Source organism: Leptonotus elevatus, chromosome 1, assembly GCF_054856555.1.
Source record: "Leptonotus elevatus isolate MCC_2025b chromosome 1, RoL_Lele_1.0, whole genome shotgun sequence".
Lineage (NCBI taxonomy): Eukaryota > Metazoa > Chordata > Actinopteri > Syngnathiformes > Syngnathidae > Leptonotus > Leptonotus elevatus.
In genome coordinates, this window is record NC_141239.1 from 9487718 (window position 1) to 9505227 (window position 17510).

Below are 17510 nucleotides of genomic sequence, written 5' to 3' on the forward strand. Positions count from 1 at the left end.
AGGCCATTAGTTCCTTCAGAGGAACTAATGTTTAATTCCTCTGAAAGCCAAAAAAGGTCATTAATATGCATGTCACAATGACGTTAAAGTAAATTCTTCTTCTTCTTAAGTCACTTCTTAGAATGGCTGAAAATGCCAACAGGAGGTTAGGCCCCAGTTAGTCATCCATGGTGGGGCAAAAGAAAGCCTTGACTCAGTCACTGGCTCGGCGACAGGGAGGAAACGCCCACCTAGCAACACAACCAAAACATAAATGCAAACTGGGTGAGGCCTGGGACTCATTTTTCCCCATGATCCCTTAATTTTATTTTTAGCAAGCTGAAAAAGCCTGGTATTCCTTGCAGTTGAATCTCCATCATTTGTCTAGATTCTAGCCATTCAGCTATCATCTACATCGGGGGTGCCCAAGTCCAGTTCTTGAGAGCTCGTATCCATACTGATTCATATGATCGTTACCAGGCTTCTGCAAAGCTTGCTGAGTTAACAATTTGATTCAGGTGAGTTGGAAGAGGGAGACATCTAAAACAGGATGGATAGAGGCTCTCGAGGACCAGACTTGAGCAGCCCTGATCTACACTTGATCACGGATCCATCCATCCATCATAGTGTTCTTACTTGTTCACCTTACAAAAATCCAGTTTCGCTTCCACGAGAAAACAAAAGGTTCAGTGAAGACGGAGTGGGTCACGCAACCAAGCGGCTTATGTTCACTTCGGCGCCCCGCTGAGTGTCTCCAACACCACTACTGTTCTAATTCCTCGCCATGGTGACACCGCTAATCTGTCTGTCTGGGGAGACGCAGGATTAAATGAAGCTTCTCTAGGACCTTGACCACCACTAATAATAATATCATCGTTTAACTGTAGTATACTACCAAAGTTTAAAATCCATTGTGTCCTTGCTGTGAACATTTAATAGCCGGAAAAGGTTAAAGAGGATGAGCAGAAATGTGTGACTTGGATTGCGGTGACAAAGAAAATCCATTCCTTTGACCATTGACATTAGCTACTGGTGACATATTAGGACGGAAGTCATTCAAAATCAATATTGTTCTTGCTCTGAAAGCTCAGTAACCCCCTAAAACGTTGAAGAAGATGAGATTATTGACAAGAAAGGTGAGAAGGTCTACTACTGCTTTCATATAAAGACAGGTGCTGTACGTCCATCCATCCATCACGTTTTTCCGCCGAGGTACCCCTGTAATTCAAAATCAATAGGATTAATGCTTTGAAATTAGCATAGAACAGCTAATTGAGCTAAAGGTTTGCAGACTGGTCAAAGAGGGGCCAAGGAATGGGTTTTACTTTTGACACCAACTACCTAGGCAACGTGTCAACGTCAAATTAGCCTGTAGCATACGAGCCAGTAGCATGATTAGCTAGCTTGTCGGGTGTTGCCTCCAAACGTGGGAGGGAAACGACGGAGAAGGAGTACACTGCAGCGGCAGGAGTGTTGTCGTTGTGCTCCGCTAATGGGATTTAACGGGGGGGGGGGGGAGCGCTCCCCGAAAGGGGGCGGGATGGCTGCACAAAAGGAGCTTTTGAGGGCGGCTGGATGCAGATAAAGCTCGCCTCTTAACTCTCACACAACAGCGGAATAAATGTCGCTATAAATTATTCCGAGGCCGATTAGAAGAGTCAGAAGCGGACTCTAATCCATTTCAGTAGATTAATTAATACCGCACACGCACTTGAGCAAATGTAAACACTACTCAGATAATTAGGGCCCAAGCATGCAAGCGGGAGAATCCCAAAACAAGTCTTAAAAAGCCCAGAAGTCACAGGAAGTGTCATTTTGGTCCCAATTTGTCCATTCCCACAGGTCTGTGTCAAAGCGATTGCCTGATTGTTACCAAATGTTCATAAATTGCCACTAAACTGCAATTTATATCATATGTGTGCCTGAAATGACACAGAAAGACAGCAGACATTTTAGGGTAATTTTGTCCAGTTCAAGTGTTATTCAATAATAATCTTGTCCAAGACTGATGGCTACCAAATTTGTACCAAGTATACTAGACAGATGGGCATTGCTAAATTGTGAAGCGCGAGTTTTTGAGTATGGCAGTAAAGTTTGCTGACTGAACATACAACTCAAAATTTGTAAAAAAAAAAAAAAAAAAAAAAAAAAAAAGTAATTAGCACTACCTGGTATTTCCCATACTCGAAAAACTATTTCACATAGCAAAACCTATCATTAGTAGACCCGTCTAAAGATGAACTCGTCCAAGAGGTTTGCCCATTTGGTACCAAATTTGCCACATGTATGCTAGACAGATGGGTGATGCTAAATTGTGAATAACTTTAAGTTTTGTCAATGTGTGGCATCCTTTTCACAATGAAGAGAGATAGCGATGTGAAGCCACTGCATATTTCACAGCACAGATCGCACTGATCTATATTCATCTTGCAGCACTTCCAGTAAAAAGCCTCCAGTATATATATAACACCTAAAGATACGCTCCATCAGGCAAAAGATGGAGTGTGACGGAAATTCAATGTTATTGACGCAGGTGCACTAATGCAAGAAAGCTACAGTACGTTGTGGATAAATACAATGAATGTTGGTCACACAAATAAATATTTGTACACTCTTTCCTCCCAGCTAACTGACTGACAGACTGACAGACTGACATGGTTAACTAACTAACTAACTAACCAACTAACTAACTAACTAACTAACTAACTAACTAACTTGTGAGCTTACTAACTAGCCAAGTGACTAGCAAACTGTCAGTTGAACTAAATAACTGATTAACTAAACAAATAACTTACTAACCCACTAATTTATGAACTGATTAACTGGATGACTGAAAAATTAATCAACTGACAAACTAACTGACTAACGAACAGACTAACTAAGTAACTGACTGAGCAACTGACTGACTAACTGACAGTATGACAAACCGACTGATTACATAACTAACTGGATAACCAGTTGACTGACTACCTGACAAGATAACTGAATGATTGACTAACCAACCGAACAAAATAACTGATTAACTAAATGACTAACAAACTAATACATTTATGAACTGATTAACTCTGTGATTGAATAATTAATACCTCTGTGACTGAATAATTAATCAACTGACTAACTAATTGATAAACTGAACAACTGGCTGAGTAACAGAAAAAGTAACAGACTAAGCAACTAATTGACAGTATGACAAACTGACTGATTATATAACTAACCAACTCACTAACTGAACTAGCTACCCAACTGACTCACAGGTTAATATGCTAACTAACTGACTGATTACCTAATACTGTACCTAACTAACCTGTTGTCTAATTGACTGACTAACTTACCACCAACCCACTGAGTGACTGGCTAAACAACTAATGCACAACTAAATGACAACTGACAAAGTAACTAACTAAGTAACTGACTTGGTAACTAACCAGTTGACTAAATGACTGAATGACTAACTGGCAGAACACATTAACTACCTAATTAACTAACTGACTGACTGCATAAAACTGTAATCAGTAAGTCAAATTAGCAGCTGTGGTTTGTCTGTATATGTGTGTGTGTGTGTGTGTGTGTGTGTGTGTGTGTGTGTGTGTGTGTGTGTGTGTGTGTGTGTGTGTGTGTGTGTGTGTGTGTGTGTGTGTGTGTGTGTGTGTGTGTGTGTGTGTGTGTGTGTGTCGCGCAAACAGCATCAGAAGAGAGAACATTTGTCAGTGAGACAGGCGGGATGCGGCATTCCCAGAGGTCGCGTCAAGGTCAGGCCTCCCCCTCCCCATCCCCAGGGGAGGAGGCCAGCGTCTCGTAAACAACACGGCCATGTCGCAGATAAAATGCAAAGGTGGTGAAAATATTTTGACGTGAAATCAAACAAAGAAAAATTACGCAATGTGTCCAATTTTTTCTACAGTGCGCTTGGAGGAGGCCGCGTGTGACAGAAGTTATTATGGATGATAAACGTCCACATGCAGCATTTTACTGCTTTACAAGTGTAGCCATAAAACTATGACAATACCTAAGTGTGTTGATTAAGTGTGGTGTTTTTTGTGTGTGTGTGGGGGTGTGTGTGTGTGCGCGCACTGCCCATTAAAGCACCATTGTGCCAGCCTCTGTTGCGTGTCGGCTCCCCGGCCGGGGTCAGCGGCAGCTTAGTGAGGAGAGGCAGCATGAGAGTATACCCTCTACAGTTCACACACATGCACACACACACACACACACCCACACACTTGTCTTTGTATCATCGTGGGGACATCTCATTGACATGATGCATTTCCTAGCCCCTTCCCCTAACCCCAACCAGCAAAAATGATTGTCTACCCCCATTCCTTACCCTAACCTCAACCATAACCCAATTCAAACCTAAACTCTAAAACCAAGTCTTGACCCTCAAAAAGCGGTCTGAACTTGTGGGGACCACCCAAATGTCCCCACAATTTCAAGTCAGTCCCCACAATGGTAGTTAAACCTGGAAAAACACGCGTGTATGGGCCCCACAATGAAGCAAAGACAAAAGAACACTGATGGAGCTAAGTTGAGATAAAGTCTTAAAAGTTTTGAAGTGATAAGTGTCTTGAAATTTGAGAGGCAAACGGAGGATTAGGAAACGGAGAATTAAGTAGCAGACTAACTTTATCAAGATAAGAGTGTACTGGAGAGATAAATGAGTTATATTATTTAATAATGTCTTAAAATCATACCTTTCTTCATACTCTGGCAATGAAATTCATGTATTGAGAATCAGTGGAGTGCTAGCTTGACATAAAAGTTTGAAAAAGATTGGTTGAGAATTTGGGACTGTTCAAGCTAAAATGAACCCCAGAAAACTACCATTATGTTTAATTTGTGACATGATGAAAATATAATAATCGTAATAGAAAAGGACAGCAGTTGGTCATAGTATCATGAGGGAACCAGAACCTGAGCTGTGGCCCGTGGAATCTTGTCTCGGGTGATCATGTCTCAAGCATCACCACGAGCTATTGTCGCGACCAATCATCAGCTGGTGAGTGGTCTTCGTTGATATTTGACCTTGAGGCTACAAAACCCTTTCTTTAAAATGTCCAGTGACATTGCATCATAGGGATCTATTGTCCAACCTCAACGCTAACTCAAAGACACAAACGAGCGTCACAGATGCCTTGGCAGAGGTCCACGCTCTAATGAATGAAATTACAGAGCCAACAGAAGCGTTGTTAATTCACTCGCAAATCGTTTGCTGTCTAAACAACACAAGCTGTGAGCTACGGGAAATGAGCTATGTCAACGCGTCCCTTCACTACAGCTTATTCAGCTCCATGCAACACAGGCTGGAAACGGGAGTTCGGAACATGAAGGGACAGACAAAATAGTCATCAAAAACTGACAAACGTTTCATTGATGGAAAGTATTCTGCGACTTCTTCTTTTGCTTTCAGCTTTTCCCAATCTATTCAATTGTATTTAGTGCTTAAAATGTATTTATCATTATTTATTTATTTTTTATTTTTTATCATTATTATTATTTTATATTATATATTTTATAATAGGTCATATTATAATATATATTATTTTTTATTTTATTGTATTATTTATTTATCATTTTTAACTAGAAAATAACAATTAAAAAATACTAATTATATGTAATTATTTACCTACTAACATGAACTATTAACACACAATTTGAACTGAAAAAGTTTGCTCACCCCTGATTTAGCTAAACAATTAGCAACTGATCCTATGGTTATCATCTAAGCATTTACAGTAAGGGACCAACACAGCTTAAGTCAAAAGTAAAAATAAAACAAAACAACAAACATGCTATTTTAGCATAGCATTATTTATGGCTATATCTTAAGATAAGCACAAATAACACTGGCATTAATTTCAAAGGCAAGGCCATTTCAGTCGATCAGACAACAGAATAAAATCACTTCTGAAAAAAGACCACATAATGGAGGAAAGGGGGGGGGGGTCATTGTATTAATCCCCCCACTCCCCAAAAAATAAAAATACAAATGAATAAATTAAAGAAATCGAAGAGTGTAAATGGACGCCAGACAACAGAGGGTTACTTGTGCCGTGGGCTTGAACTTGAAGAGTTTCGGGTGGGGGTGTTGGCGTTTGGCACATCCAGCTGGCTGATAATGAGGCCGCCCTCGCACCACCTCCTCACGCCACCCGCTTCTCGTGCGTTTCCCTCGGCTCACAATTAGTCGCTAATGAGGGGGGAGGGGTCTTGTGGCCGCAGAGTGTTGACTGTGCTGCGTTATCGCCACCCGACAGATGCCACGGGTGGCCGGAGATTACAGAAAACGGAGACAGTAGATTGTGCTGGGAAATCTGTGGAAACCATGCGGCATCTGATTGATGCGTTAATCAGAACATTCAGTTAACTGCACTAATAGTGCAAAACACAAACCTTTGCACCTTCTGCATTATTTGCCTTTGTTGTTATGTGGACCTTTCAGGAAGTAACTTCTACTTTCTGATTGGCTAAATTGGCATTTCACTGGATTTTCATTGGATTTATTATGCAACCTGTTTGTTTTGCTTTGGCATGGCTGACAATACACACAGCAGTTTGGTATTTTGGCAGTGTTGTAGGCTACAGTGAGAAAAAGCAGTGAGAAAGTTTTAGTAGCCTGAAGTACACCTCAAAGCGGTCTCCAAATAGCTGTAGCTCATGGAGGAGCCTGAACTCTCAATATCCTTCCCTGCCTTTATATTCGAATGAGCCCATTCCCTTTTTCTTACAGTCGCTCGTCTCCTTTTCCTCCTCACTAAAAATATATTTCAAAGGCTTTTTATTGAAAAGAGGAAAAATCCATATTGCCGAGATGCACCATACTTAAACAAGGGTGAAAAGGTACCTGGCCAATTCCTTGGTCGCGTAGCAACCCGCAACAAATATGCCCACTGTCCTTCCTTGGTGGTGCAAAACAAGTGATAGATACTGATGTGTTAGAGATTATCCCAGCTAGTTTTGTACAATTTAACAGACCAGACTTCCCCAATCCTGGTCCTCGAGGGCCAGAGTCCTGCAAGTTTGAGATGCTACCGTCCTCCAACGCATCTGATTCAAAAGATCAGGATCGTTATCAGGCTTCTGCAGAGTTTGCTTTTGCTTTTATATGAACCAGGTGTGTTTTGAGTACGGAAACATCTAGAACCTGCAGGACTGCAGCCCTCGAGGACTAGAACTTGGGAAGCCTGTTGTAGACAAACAACCAATTACACTAGGGCAGGGATGGCCAAGACCGGTCCTCGAGAGCCCCTATCCAGCCTGTTTTCCATGTCTCCCTCCTTCAGCACAAGTGAATCTAATGATCAGCTCATCAGCAAGCTTTGCAGAAGCCTGATAACGATCCTGATCATGAATCAGGTGTGTTAGTGGAGAGAAACATGGAAAACAGAGTGGCTCTCGAGGACCGAACTTGGCCACCCCTGCCGTAAGGTGACAACATTTTCTCTTTTGAGAGGACAGACCATTTTCTTACGTCTTGTTTGAGCGTCCGGTGGTTTTATAAATTCATGAAAATGGTCGGTTGGCATTGCGTGACTTGAAGTGACAGGGCAGCCATCTTGGTCCTCCCATCTCGCGAGCAGACCTCTGTATATAAACTATACGTATACGTACAGATTAGACATATAGAGCTCGTAGGCAGTTAGTATAGGGCTCGGGGGTTTGTGGCCGTGTTGTCACTATTTTTTAACAAAAAAAATTAACAAGTGAATGGAATGTGCTACTTTAAAGACCCCCTTTTTCTTTTATTACTCAGTTCCTTAAACCCCGATATTGGATTTGGCAGAGGCATCTTTTGTTGAATTAGTTATAATTCTGTAATTAAAACAATATACAAGTTTCCTCCTGTAAACATCATTAAGCATATAATTTATACATGGATTTAAGGCAAGTTGAAAAATGTCTGAAGTCCTTTTTGTTCATGTTTAACAAATTTAAAACATCATAAATCATGATGTTTCTACTAAGAACTATCTGAAATGTTCTTAAATTTCGATACTGTAAATGTATAGGATCGTATGCCGAGAAACGTTTCTTGGGAGGAGCAATATGGCGGCCTCGCGGCTTCAAAAGTCTTGGCCTATCGGCTATCCAGTCATATATTCAGATCAGTGGTTGTACCCCACCTCCTGTCCGAAGTCAGATGGGATCATCTCCAGCTCACCCTTGACCCTAATGAGGACATCATTAGAAAATGGATGGATTGACTAGTTAGTCCATCAAGGTCAGACACATCTCTGTGGTCATGCTACAGTTAGCACCTGCTAATTGTAGCAATCATTGCTAACTTGATCTACATGGCTAAATACTGGCAATGGACATTTAACTCAATTTCCACGATCGACTTCTGGGTGAAACTCCTGATCTATTAACCATGTCATTTTCTAACTGCTATTTTTACTTCCTATTTTCACACCTGTTTCGCATTGGGCAGAATAAGTGTTTAGGAGACTGAGGACAACCGGAAAACAGCGTCACAGCAAAGTGAAAACTGTGGAGTAATGACAGCACATCATTTAGTGCAAACTTAGCATTTAGCAAGAATCTCCTGTGGCTGCCAAAACTGCTCTTCAGTTCAAACACATACACACATTTTTCCATTGTATATGGGGTTTGCTTTGACATGTTGTGACGTATTAACAAGCCTTCAAGTCACAGAATGTCATCTCCCAGCATTCACATGTTTTTTTACGAGATAAAACTCATCACCGTCAGGCCGGAGGATCTTTCAACCCGCCTTGTAAATCCCAACAATTAAAATAATGCGACAGTTTGATGCCGTCTCGCGTGTCTTTGCGTCAACACGACTCGCAGACGTTAATATGAATTTATGTCTACCTTCAGGACACTGGGGTAAAATTTCATAAACATAAACCAGCCGAAGCCAGTTCAAAGAAAGTTAATGTGATGATGTGGCACTGTACTGAATTATAAATGGTCGTCGTGTATTTATGTTCAAAGGGAGGATGCATGCAGTGTATGTGTGCCACTGCGGCAGGGAGTCTTCTCACTCATTGGCGGAGTCTCACGCACACACACACACACACACACACTCATTCAGCAGCACATGCTAACTGGGTCAATGAGATAGCTCTCAACCAGTTTTCAATAAGCAATCCATAATTGAATTTTCCGTAAAGTTGTCGATGTGGGGATCGAGGGACATTTGTGTTTGGCGAGCTGTATGCGTCACATGCTCGTATCTGGTTGCTACACCAAGTGTGTGCAAAGTTTAGTCGGCAGGCAACACAGCCACCGAGCATTGACATTGCCAATAATCTGTAATATTTGTTGCATTAATGCAGCCATTATATTTACAGTTTTCCCTCGAGACCTCGCGGTTCAGTTATTGCGAGTTTTCATTTTTGACCATACCTTCAGATATTGTCGTTTTACCATGCTATTTTGTAGTTTTCCTTCCTAATTTTCTTCCTTCTAAGTCGGACCTGTCAAAAAAAAAAATTTTAAGAGAAAATTCATGGGTGCGTTTGGAAATACAAACATCGAAACTCAGTACAATGTTAAATGTGCCGTTATTCAGACAGCCCAAAAATATGGAGTGCCCAGTGCGTAAGGCAGTACAGTAAAAGGTACGAGGTACGAGATACTGATTATAGACTGTGTTCCGAAATTTGAACTATTTTAACTTTTTAATGACGTTAAATTTGCTCTTTTTAGTTTAAAATGGCTTACTTTAACCAAAATGCTGTGTCGCATTGTAGCCAAAGGTACAATCCTGGTGGCTTAGTGCAACTTTTAGCAGGAAGTCCTTGAAACCGAAAACTACTTCCCACAGACAACTCAAGGTTTTACAGTTCCGGCACGGTATTTACTAGGGATGTAACGATAACCAAACATCACGATATGATATTATCACAATATCGATACGATAGTACTCTTGTGGGCAGGTTGGCGATACAAATAAAGGTCACAATCATACAAAAAAAAACCACAATATTGTGCTTTTGTACATTACAGCAATTTAAAATATTATATATATATTTATTTATTTTTTAAACATAGAAGGGCCAAAACATGCCTTGTGAAAATTAAATTGCATCAAAGGGTGCTAGAACCTGACTTTTTTTTAACAGATGTGCTGCTTTTAATATCATAACATGATGGCAACGATATATTGTGGCAGTTTTAATATCGCGGTATCACGATATTGCCGTTATTGTTACATCCCTAGTATTTACTGTATCCTTCATTTTACATTTTAAAAGTTAAATTTATGAAGTGTAACAAATGTTTAGAAGGGTGTAAACCGTAGTGGGCGGTTCGTAGCCTACTGCCTGAATAGAGGCATTAAAAAAAGTAAACTTCTACTCCGTGGTAATTCAACTATCGCAGGGAATCAGGGAATGTATCACCCGTGAAAAGGTTGCTAAATGTACAACGAAGCTAATCACGAGCTTCGCGGCATCGGCCAAGCTTCGGCCCCGATCTTCATCGTTACGACAGCCTTGTTCGGCTTTTTATCCTTTGTATTTGAATTGTCTGTCTTTGTAAATGTGAGTGTGCATCATTGTCTACACGTGCATTGTCTACAGGCTGGTGACCCGTTCAGGGTGTACTTCTCCTGTCCAAAATCAGCTGGGATTGCCACCAGCTCACCTGCTACTCTAGTGAGGATAAACCTTTTCAAATGAATTGATGAATTTTGATACAGATTTTCTATTGGATTGTATTAGATCGTGAGCGTGTATTCGCCTTGGTGTATTAGTGGGTGGGGGAGCAGAACTGGAGACGGCGTTTGTTTTTCTGGGACAAACCTTAAAGGAGAACCTACCCCCAAAACCTACCCACTTTCCTGGAGTCATCCTGCAGTCCTATTCGTCCTAACGTCAACAGACGCACAACGCAGTTAAATGTTCCTCTCACTTGGCATCCACATGCACCTTCGCATCACATGACTACAACACCGTTTCTAGATATAAGCTAACCTATAAAGAAACTTGAACAAAACTATTGCTTCCTTGGAAGAGGCAACAAGAGTACCAATAGAGAGACAGAAATCCAGGGCCCTGGACTGTTAAAAACTCATTCACTCCCAGACATTTTCACTGAAGCAACCCCCTTTGCTCCCAGCTGTTTTACTGGATTTTGACTGATTCTGCAAGGCCCACAGAATATTGTCTTCTATTGCTATAAAAACATACCAGAGGAAAGATTAGATTCTCTTCTTTCATTGGGGAAGAAAAACATATTTCTATCTGTTTCCGTTTTGCAGCAATTAGCATTAGAATATAGCTAAGTTTCATTATTATTCACAAATTTGTTTAAAAAAGTGGGGAAAGAGCTTTTTGCAACATGGCCCGGGTTGATCTCTTATACTCTGCTGCCACCTGCTGGCCGTTTTTGTAATAACTACCATTGCTCAAGCATTCTCTTCAGTTCAGAGGCTGCATCAAAGCCTTCTGTATGCTCTCGCATACAAAAACAATGGGACCATTGTAATATTTAAAATAGAACGTATTTATTCGTTTTTGGGAACAAATGAGCTAAGGAAATTTTCAGAAAATGCTGTCTTTCTTACTGAACAAATGATCTTACTAGGAAAGATTTATGAGGCACAATCTTTTGTGCCCGAAACATGTCTCATAAACCGTATAGTGCTGATTTTGGAGTGTCTGTTTGCGTTGTCGATTCTCTGCTATGTAGGGCAGGGGTCACGTCACATTTGCCACTTGTTCGTTGCTAGGCAGAATTTGTGAGGCACAATCATTTTCTTCGTGTCTGACTCCCTGTACACACTCACTGCCCCTGCTCTTTCTCTGCTATTGTAGGGCATCTATGTAGGGCACTTGTTTGTTAGCGGGCAGGATCGGTAGGGGAATGTCTGTCTGACTTCCTGTACTGTCCGTTGTCCCCATGTTGTCAAGGTAACACCACAGTGAGCGTGACTGGCCTACTACATGTCAATTTTTAACTGGGATTTTGGGGCACCAATAATTGAATTATGCCTAGAAACAAGTGGTGACATGACCTAAAAAAAACAACAACTTTGCTGCAGTGTATGTAGTCCGTATCCACGGTTTTTGTTTTCGCTGACCTCTTTAGCCCGCTCCAGCTCGTTGTGCACCGCCTGCTTGGAGATCTCCACCTCGATGATCCGCTGGCGCAGCTGCTCGTTCTCGTCCTCGGCCCGGCTGCGCTTGTCCTCCACGCTCTCCAGCTCGTTGTGCAGGCGCACCGACACGTCTTTGGCCACCTGAGGGTCACATGACCACACACCAATTGAACCAAATTGAATCGCTCCACTAAATGAACGCACCAGTTCAGAATACATTGTCGCAGATTGACACACACACGCACACACACACACACACACACACAGACTCTGACACCTTGAGGTCCTGCTCGAGGGCGCGCAGCAGCTCCCCGTCCACGTGTCCCGTCTGGGCGGCGCGCAGGCCCTTCTGCTCGGCCTTTCTCAGCCGGTACTGCAGGATGCGGCAGTTCTTGTTGGAGCGCTCCAGCTCGCGCCGCAGCTCCTGCAGCTGGTACACCTCCTCGTCCATGTAGGTGTCGCGCAGCTCCTCCATCTCCGCCCGCAGCTCCTCCGCCTCATCCTGCAACCGCAATATGTTTTCTATTACACAATACTCCATGGCAAGTGTTGAGTCAAAGTTTGTAGCCACGGGGCTCCGAATGTAGATTTTAAATTTAATACAGAGCAGTCATTGATTATTGATTTATGGAAATTAAAGAGTAGTATGCAGTATTTATCAGTGTGACTCATCCATCCATCCATTTTGTATACCCCTTGTCCTTATTAGCGTCATGGGTGATAACAGTTTGGCCCAAAAAAGTTTCACCATTTAGGACGACTTCCAGTAACATTTCAGGCATGGGTATTTGAGACTCTTTTCCCCGTCGTATTATCGTAGAGATATTCACCCAATTTCGTGTCGATCAGTGAAACTGATCACAGGCTAATTTTTAACCTGGAAAGCCAGACCCACTTTCTTGACAGTCAAAAATTGGATCTGGAAAGTTTGCCATTTACTGCTGTTTGGTCGGTTCAAAACGAACCGTGCAATCAAGTTTGTGTATTTGCTGTGGCGTATTCCTCGTGAGCAACGTCACTTTTCGGCGGTGGAAGTCCATTCAAAATGGCGTGCGGGAGAGACGATAGTTTGTTTCCTTCAGTATTAAACTCAGTTTTAAACAGAGGTGGCAAATCCAGGTCCAGAAAGTAAAAACCCTGCCACAGTTTGGCTTTAGCCTCAGGTGCTAGCTCCCTAGCCAGCTCCCTGAGTGCTTGTTTACCTGCTAGGGAGCTAGCTAGCTAGCACGAGGGGCTAAAGCCAAACTGTGGCAGGGTTTTTACTTTTTACTTTACGACCTGGATTTGCCATCTCTGGTTTTAGATGAGCAGAAACACAAAGTCATTCATTAAAAATGACAGCAACCGACAACACGACTAGCATTTATTTAAAAAGAAGAAGTGTGTCAAGATTACGGACTTATATATGAATGACGCTTAGCCACCGGCAGCCACTTGTTACTTGAATACATTGATTTCTCCGTGGCGTTTTCACGTTATTTTCTGTGTCTACAACAAAAATGCCACCGATACGAGTGGGAGAAGTGCTACATGCAAATTTCATGGGTAAAAATGCGATTACACAATCGGAGGCTGCATTTGTTCGCCAACTACGGCAACTACACTAGGTCAAAATTGGTAGGAAGTTCCCAGAAGATTTAACATCCACTCTTCGCTGGTTGGTTCTTTTCACTGTCTTTGTTTTCCCCGACTGTTTCCAGACTCACTCACTAGTATAGCAATGAGTCGGGTTACCAAGCTAACAGCCCAACTTTCCAAGGCACGATACTGTGAGTGAATTTCGTGGGGAATTGTTCGGGATGCCTAAAGTTGGCATGTAAAATATCTCTTAAGATTGGTACCACCTGGTTCTCAGGCTCTAACCAGTCCTGAAGTTGATATTAGTCCAACTAAAAAAACAGCCATGTCACCCGCCAGCTAACAAAGAATCCCTTCATTCTTTCAATTCATTTTAATCAGTTGACTTTCTCCACATTCTGTCCGTGAGCATGTGGCGGCTTCTTAAAAGATTGCGATGAACCTCCTACTCTTAACTACTAAGCAATTCTCAAGCTGTCATACTAAATTGCACACGGAAGCACAGTTCGACATTGAAAGGAGACATGAAATATTGGAGCATCCCACAGAGATAAGACGCTTAGTTACATCATCGGCAGCGCCACTACTGGACCTCTCTAATCACAAGCATGTATTAGCATGTAATCCCCAAAGGTATGCTCTATTCTATTCTAGTTTTATATTCAATTCTGTCTTGATCAAAGCCATCTCTTTTTTTTTTTATCTCTTGGGATTGCAGTTTATTATTATTATTATTCTGCCAAAGGAATCGCCTTTTTGAGAAACCTCAACATGCTGAAAATTTATGTTGGTGGTTCCCAAATTGGACCTGCCAAAATGCAATCACCTGCGCCCCAGAGTGACACAAAGTGGATAATGTCTAACATAATAGTACACAAAGTCTCAAGAACCTGTACCCGGGGAGTCAACCATTTTAGTTTGAAGCAGCCGTTTTGGCTGAATTCTAGGTCTCGGACCAACTTCCTGTTAAAAGGCGAAAGTCTAATGTGGCTTCAAAGGTTGATAATTTCAAGAATTTGCCATGAATAAAGTAGTACAATGGCCCGTTTGAATATCCTTACCACTTTAATTACACTTCTAATCAAGTTGGCATTCATTTTGTACTGCCACCTACAGGATCGGAGTGGAACCATAGCAGCAAGTTCTACTAACTATAGGGTGACATTCTAATTAATAAATTATGTGAGGTCTAAACAGTGTCCTGCCTTTTCCACTTTCATCTGCTGTGCATTATTGATTCGATGACCGGCTAAATCATAGGTGTCAAACTCCGGTCCTCGGGGGCCCCAGTCCTCCAGGTTCCCTCTTCCACCACAAGCTGATTACAATCAGCAGGATCGTTATCACTCTTATGCAGAGCTTGCTGATGAGCTGATCATATATCAGCTGTGTTGGAAAACGGAAACATCCAAAACCTGCAGGACTAGGGCCCTCCAAGACCGGAGTTTGACACCTATGTTTTGCAGTTACCTCTGGCGACAGAGGCTTTTACTAGAAACGAACCGTAATGATTCATTGAGCTTTGTCAGAAAATACAAAGGCGACCGTTTTAAAGGGTGACGGGTTTACGGTGCAAAGTAGTTTTAAGTACTGAGATCCTAAAATGGATTAAATGTATCAAAATGACTTCTTCTTTTTTTTTTTTTTTTACCTACAATCAGCACAGGCATTATTTTCAAACCATAAATAAATATTAAGAAACATCAAATCATTGCCCTTATTTCTACTTAACACCCATAAAGTCCCATATTAAAGCTGTAAATGAACAATGCGTTCCTAATATTGTGCTTATTTAGCCACATGGGAGGGATCCAAATATTAGAAGCAGTTCTGGAGATGATGACAATGGGCGAAACGTTGCGGCCAGTGAGTGTAAAACTGGTGTGTGTTTGGGGTGGAGCAGCCGGCCCCGCAGGAGGCCGCTTGAGTCCGAGCACACATGGGACACGTGAGTCCTCAGGGACAGGGGCAGCTTTAGTGCGGAGAGCAAAGCTGATTAACCACTCGCGATGTTGTCACCAAGGCCAAGACACACACACACATTCATTTTCATCAGAACCAAATTGCACGCTACACAAATATGCACACTTGCACAATACAGTACGTCTGAATTTTGCCACTGAGATTTCTGTCCCGAGTTACTGTGACAAAATCAAGCAGGTCAAGTTTAAGTCCACAAGTCATACAATTTTGCTCATCATAAAATAATTAATTAGAATAATATAAATAAATAAATAATAAACTATCGAAATCAACATCAGTTTTCTTGGCAAACTGCAACAGTGTTTGGCGAATTAATGTTTGAACTTTTTTTTTTTTAATGAAACAGTTCTGAGTATTTTATCTTGTTCATATCATTGTATGCAGGTGTACCTAATGAAGTGTCCTGTTGTGAGTGTTAAGTGGGACACAAAAATAAACTAAAATGATTGAATAAGAGCCTAATAATAATATTATCACACGTCCTTACCTTCAAATAATCGTTCTCAGATTTCAAATCCTCGATTTCCCTCAGCAGCTCCTCCTCGGTTCCTTTGGGTTTCTTCTCAGGACCTGTCCGGACCGGACACACCGTAGCCTTGGGGGCGGGATTGAGCACCTGAGTAGCCGGCGTCGCATGTGGTTCTGTCCGCAACAGACGTTCTGCCCCCGGGTGATCCTTATCACTGGAGCCGGTGCCGGACTCGGCGTCGCTGCTGGCCACCGGCGCCAGCTCGGACGGGCAGTCTGACAGGTCCGAACTGCTGTCGGTCTGGCCGACCAGACCGGTCGGTGCTCTGACCGGGGAGCCATGGCCGATTTGGCAAGCCGGGACGAGCTTCCCTTTCTTAGCCTTAGCGAGGATGGGACTGCCGGCTGCTTTAAATTCGGCTCCAGAGAGCCTTCCGGGCTTTTTTGTCAACCCGGCCTTGGCGCTACTTCTGGTGGCCGCGGCGGATTTGTCTTTGACCGCGGTGAGGTTGCGCCTGGAGCCGCGGCTCGGAGCCTGCTGCTTGCCGAGATTGGGCGACTTGGGTCCGATGGCCGGCGGCTTGGCGGCGCGGGCGTGCACGTCCTTCAGGAAAGGTCTGGCCGGGGAGGGCACCCGGTTCGGTCTCTTCTTCTCCGGCTGGTTGGGTCTGGTGTCGCTGCCTGCAGAGCCATTGGCGCTCTCCATCATACGGCAGCAAAAGGAAAAGAAGGAAGAAGAGGAGGAGGAAGAGGAGGGGGGTGATGGAGGAAACGCTCGGTCTGCACAGTGGGACGGGAACAACAGTTGCGGACTGTCTTCCTGGTCGGGTTCGAGATGAGCATCCTGTGCGATACCGCGTCCACTAATGTGCGCTCATACACTCACTCGCCGAGGGTGTCATTGTGGTCCCCGCGGAGGAAGAGGACTGCAGTCACACCGGATTAAAGGGAGGAGGAGACGGACAGGTGGCAGACATGCTGGCGGCGGAGGCGTAGCAAGACTCGATCGGCCTCCCTCTCGTTTGCGGGTCTCCAGCTCCATCCCCTCCTCTCCGCCTCTCCGCTACTACTGCTCGGCTGCGACTCGACGTGTCAGATCCGCAATCGCTGCGGTTGTGTGACGCCCGTGATTGGCTTCACGGCGCATGCTCCGGTTGCAACACCCGCGCGCGCGCTCCTACCTCGTGGGTTTTGATGGAAGCAGGGCGCTCGTGCACGCGCATGATTCCGTTTACTTGATGCACACTCCACTATGGATTTTAGCTCTGTATTATTTATAAATGGAACATGGGACTCATTCAGCAATCGATGGACACTTGAAGTACATCTACATCTTATTAAAGGTGCGAAATTCATAATAAAGAACAGATTTTTACAATTCCAACTTAATTAGCCTAATAAATTGCCTGAGTCATTTTGAACCTTTTGTCACAATAGC

General features: G+C 43.0%; 1 protein-coding gene across 5 annotated transcripts in view; it reads right to left on the reverse strand.

The window, feature by feature from the left end:
- The window catches only part of mtcl1 (microtubule crosslinking factor 1), a 41957-nt gene extending 24747 nt beyond the window's left edge, over positions 1–17210 (reverse strand). For 3 of the 5 annotated variants that reach the window (XM_086073386.1, XM_086073368.1, XM_086073395.1), the window contains exons 1-3: positions 16092–17209; positions 12321–12545; positions 12026–12184 (exon numbers count right to left, since the gene is read on the reverse strand). In XM_086073386.1, coding sequence (XP_085929512.1) covers positions 12026–12184; positions 12321–12545; positions 16092–16781 — 1074 coding nt within the window. In that variant the 5' untranslated portion in view covers positions 16782–17209. Of the gene's footprint in view, positions 1–12025; positions 12185–12320; positions 12546–16091 lie in introns of all 5 variants that reach the window. The other 2 variants (XM_086073378.1, XM_086073405.1) reach the window with 1 other exon arrangement.
- Positions 17211–17510: the final 300 nt, after the last annotated feature.